General features: G+C 37.7%; 1 protein-coding gene across 2 annotated transcripts; it reads right to left on the bottom strand.

Moving 5' to 3' along the window:
• Positions 1-353: 353 nt before the first annotated feature.
• On the bottom strand, positions 354-4,496 carry LOC113016748 (high choriolytic enzyme 1-like). 2 transcript variants are annotated; one of them, XM_026159848.1, is made up of 10 exons: positions 4,415-4,496; positions 4,099-4,198; positions 3,835-3,862; positions 3,692-3,742; positions 3,252-3,383; positions 2,521-2,638; positions 1,672-1,850; positions 1,274-1,355; positions 934-1,058; positions 354-841 (listed from the first exon to the last, which is right to left on the bottom strand). In XM_026159848.1, coding segments are annotated over exons 2-10 (771 nt in total). In that variant the 5' UTR covers positions 4,153-4,198; positions 4,415-4,496; the 3' UTR covers positions 354-839. The 2 variants fall into 2 exon arrangements, with proteins under 2 accessions (XP_026015633.1, XP_026015625.1); XM_026159840.1 differs by lacking the exons at positions 354-841; positions 4,415-4,496 and having other exon boundaries at positions 926-1,058; positions 4,099-4,228.
• Positions 4,497-4,715: the final 219 nt, after the last annotated feature.

The following is a 4,715-nucleotide window of genomic DNA, read 5'->3' as shown; positions in this document are numbered from 1 at the left end:
GTTTTCTGATGTTTGGTAGGATTTTAAATGCAGAACATGTATTTATGTAGTAGTATTTGTGCATTTGTTACATTTGTTGCACATTAAAAAAGGCACCTGTAACATTCTGTCCAACTTTAAGCAAAACACATATTTCTAAAATAACTTAAAATATAATAATGAAACAATACTGCCCCCTGTTGCTTGAAATATGGAATTTTATTTGATAGCACTTCTTACAGAAAGAGACAACAAACCAAAGATAAAACCCCTCGAAAAACAAAAGCAAGAAAAATTAGAAGACATTGTCAGAAAAATCAATTTTTAAAATATCAGAAGAAAGATTCTTCTTCTTACACTTGTGACACTGGACTATATCTACACACTATATCTTGTTGATACATGTTGGTCATGTATAAGACAACAGTCATGATCATTCCATGAAAGACTTGACTTTTTGTTTTGTTCACATATTTTTTCACTTTGCTGTTTTGCCAAACAAAAAGTTTTGAGACATGTCGCAGTCGCAAGGTTTGGTTCTATGTCTGCATCATTTACAGTTACAAAGTTAATTATCAAATGCACAGATTGAGAAATCCATTAATGATAGTTTATAGTCTAACAAAAGGGGAGAAAACCTCAACAGAAAGCGAGTTAACACCATCACCCTCTGGTATATAAGCCTGCCGTTTAGCTCGTAAAACAAAGACCCAGAACTTCAACTCTCTAAATGTGATATTTGCAGCACATTTTATGTTTCTTTTATCATTTTTAAGTATAGTGGATCCAGTCCCTTGGTGTAATGCTGGTGTTTGGGCATCTGAAGAGTCTGGATGCAAAGTTGAAGGTTCTTGCTGAATTTCTGGTTAGGAAAAAAAATCAACTCCGATCAGTACTTGCTTCGAACAAAAAGATAGCAAATTTCTTTTTTGTGGGTGTGTCTTAATTACTCACAGCATCCATAAAGCCTGTTTACACGGGCGATGTCATTGGGACTCATTTGGAAAGCATTTCCAAAATTAAGATTAGGATTGGACCTGGCAACAATGGTTGGCTGCCCATTCTTGGAGAAGGCGAGTCTAAAAGAACAAACAACAGCACACAAACACACATACGCGGTTATATTAGGAAAACAGAGGAGAAAATGGGCCCATAAAGTATTTAACATTAAAAATCCATTCCCCACTGAGTGTGTGCATGTTTTTGTTAGTCTGGATTACATTTTCTTGCAGAAAATGCAAAACATGTAAGGAAATATAAAACCTTACAAAGTCCATCTCACACAGCAACTCACCTGCCATAGTGCATGACAGAGTTGAAGTCATAGGGAGTCCCCAAATTGTTGGTCTGCACTTTCACAAAGTTGTGCTCTTGTCCTAAACAGAGATTTCCAGAAAATATTACATGTTTTTATATGCTTCCACTTCAAAATCCGTCTTCAGTCTCAGCTCTTTGACGATGTATAGATCGAAATGCTAGCTAATCTCTCCTGTGGTCATTTGTTTGATAGTCTTGGGACTAAAGAAATACAAACAAAATCTTCTATGCAGTGCTCGCTTGAACTGCAGTGTTTTATGTGCTGAGTTTGGAAAAGCACAGATTACTTGTAATATGTACACTGCTGTGAAACAGGAGGATGTCCCATTGTGTACTAAGTTAACTGTAACCAACGTTTTGGGTAGTTCAGCTGACCTGTGATGATGTTCTCGGTAAGGATCCTCACATGCAGATCTCTGTCAGAGCGGACCTGCTCGTGGTGGAAGCCCAGAGCATGAAGAACCTCATGTTGCACCGTCGACTGAAACAAGCAACCATTTCTCTGTAGGGAGACTAGCTGTCCTCCATTCTGACGGCCCAGGTATGAATAACACCTGATAGACACAATGACATCGCTTAAAAAATAGATGGACTGTTCTATAGCCTAGCACTGTGCATCCTCCTCCTTCAGCTAGTCATGCTAAGGCTAAAGTACCAAGAAAAGCAATGACAGTAATCATGTGACCGACTTTGACACTGTGGCTCTATAGACACTGCTCGAACCACACTTTAGCTTTTGTACTTTAATATCTTAAATAATATTTTAAAATAAAAAACACACATATCCATTATCAACTAAAGTAAATAAACAGATAGCGGTCAATCAATCTCAGAAGCTTTTTAAACATCTGTCGTCCCTTAATCATCTAATAACCCACCAGATTCATCTTCTCGCCTTACAAGGTGCCAGTCTCTAGTTTTGGAACTAGTGGACCAAATAGTATGTGAAATAATTAAGAGCAGATGAATAAAATGCTCTTTACACTCCTATGCAACAGTATACATTTCATCTAGTAGCAAACAAAAATAAAACTGGACATTTTACAGTACAAGGTCAATGCAGAATGGTCCTTCAAGAACCTGTTTTGATGACACATACAGAATATTTGTAATGCAATCATTTTCAGAATTGCATTTTTGAAGGGTTTAGAGGGTGTGGGTGTATCAGTCCTGTCCTGCCATATAAATACAAGTACAGTCTAAGTACAGCAAGTGCATTCTCACCCTTGTCCAGAGAAGAAGTGAAGGAAATCTCTGTCGCTTGTACGCCAGACAAACCGGATGCAGGTGGAAGCGTGGAAGGTGACTAGGGCATTGATGATGACGTTGCGCTCTTGGCTGCCTGCAGATTCAAATATGAGTCTGATGAGGAGCTTCTTCAGTATTCAGGATCTTCAATATGTTTCAGCCATTTCAACTTGGCAGCATAAACAGTATTTACAATCTGTGCTGCTTCGAGGATCTCTGAGTTCCCATCGGAATGACAGGGCCGCCAAAATCTATCTATCTATCTATCTATCTATCTATCTATCTATCTATCTATCTATCTATCTATCTATCTATCTATCTATCTATCTATCTATCTATCTATCTATCTATCTATCTGTCTGTCTATCTATCTGTCTGTCTGTCTGTCTGTCTGTCTGTCTGTCTGTCTGTCTGTCTTGAAATAGAAAAATTGAGAAAGTGACATTAAATGAAAACATAATTTGAAAATTGTGTGCATCTGTGTATGATATCAATTCAGCATACTTATACAAATATGACTTTTCAGTTTAAATGCTTTTTAGTTAATCCCACAATAAAACAGCATAGTTAACAAAGCAGTATTTTTGGAAACCACTTGAAATATATATTATATATATTTATATAATAATGGGTTTTATTTAACTATTTTTATCCATCTCTCCTTTTCATAAAGTCTGTGTTTAATGGTTAAAGTTTGTACTGCTTACTGTATTCAGTGCCAATGGAGACAGGTACATAGACAAAGGGTCCCGTTTTAGGCCACTTGCAGCCAGTGGCTGTGCATGGAACAGCATTCCTGGTAGCAGTGGGCACAATGTCACCATGAACCAACACTTTTGCTGCAGAACAACAAACAGAGCGTGGTTAAATGCTCGATACTTAGGCTGCCATTTGCTCAGTTATGTCAAAACAAAGAGGTAAATGCTTACAGCATTTACTTTATTGATCGCACAATTACAATGTTTGATAATAACACAAATAAAACAGCTGACTAAGACAAGCCAGTAAATGACCAAAAGGCTGATTGATCATTGTGTCTGTTGGGAGTTTACTGTATGTTAACATGTCAGTTCTCAGGGATCTTTCATTTTCATCCAGAATTTATATGTTAACAAAAAAGAGTTTTATTTTGTAAATCTTCACTTACTTGAGTTAGCATTGACTTTTTCAATGATCGCTGGGGCACCCAGAGACTCATCTGTGGATACAAGAGGCAACCAGCAGATTAACTTTAAGCTCTTATATTAAAAACACCTCAATATGTTGGAAGTATTTCATCACTGAACGCACCAGTTATATTTCTAATGACAGCAGCCCTCTGCAATAAAAAACAAGACATTTTCAACTTACTCTTAATCACATTTGAAATCACACTGACAAATGTTATTGTTGGCAAACAAAAACTATTATGTGAAAAAACTTCAACTGTGTCACGCTTAAACGCTCATAACAAGCAGCCATGTCTGTTAAGCAGACACGGTTAGAATTACTTTCACAGAACAGCCGGCAGTGTTGAACAACATTTAATGCCTTTGCTGGAAGAGTCAAGCTTACCAGACAAACGGCTGTCATTGACAGGCAGACGGAGAAGAAAAAGGCTGGAGTCATGATGTTGGTCCTCTGCAGTTAACCTACAGTCACAATCTGAACAGCACTGTTTAAAAAGAACTTCAATGAATGTAACTGCTGGAATAGAAAGGCAAATAAGTGGGATACGGGCAACCCAACAGCTGATTCTGTTCATCTGGATGTTAACTTTTCTCCCAATGAAAATGCTGAGCAGACAACATCCACATGAAGAGAATCAGATATCTGGGATTTCCCTACGTAGAGGATTCAGCATGCAGGGAGATGATATGAGGAGGCTTACCTGTTGTACCAGGTGTTTGCTGGATGCAGCAGGTGTTCGGCTGCTCCATCTTTATAGATAGCTCACACAGGGTGTGGCTGAGGTTTCAGGGCTGTCTTTTTAGTTATCAATCCATTAGTTTCTTTTTGCTGATGCCAAAACACTAAAGCAGCAACAAATTTCCAGGAAGGAAACTTCAATCAAGGACATTGCAAACATTTTTTGAGGCTGACGTAAACATTCAGAGCATTAAATAATTGCAATTAAAAGTTGCAAAGCCCAAAGAAATGCTGATGGAAATTAAATTTCAATCAGACTGGAA

The sequence above is a fragment of the Astatotilapia calliptera genome, chromosome 3, assembly GCF_900246225.1.
Source record: "Astatotilapia calliptera chromosome 3, fAstCal1.2, whole genome shotgun sequence".
NCBI lineage: Eukaryota > Metazoa > Chordata > Actinopteri > Cichliformes > Cichlidae > Astatotilapia > Astatotilapia calliptera.
Note: the sequence above shows the minus strand (reverse complement) of the source record. Positions and strands in the feature narration are given on the sequence as shown.

Bases quoted from the DNA above. Each gene is read 5' to 3' on its own strand.
- LOC113016748 (XM_026159840.1), bottom strand. From the start codon at position 4,152: ATGACTCCAGCCTTTTTCTTCTCCGTCTGCCTGTCAATGACAGCCGTT. The intron at 2,639-3,251 runs GTAAGCAGTACA...TTGAATCTGCAG, and splicing joins CTCCATTGGCACTGAATACA to GCAGCCAAGAGCGCAACGTC. The intron at 1,851-2,520 runs GTGAGAATGCAC...TGTGTCTATCAG, and splicing joins CACTTCTTCTCTGGACAAGG to GTGTTATTCATACCTGGGCC.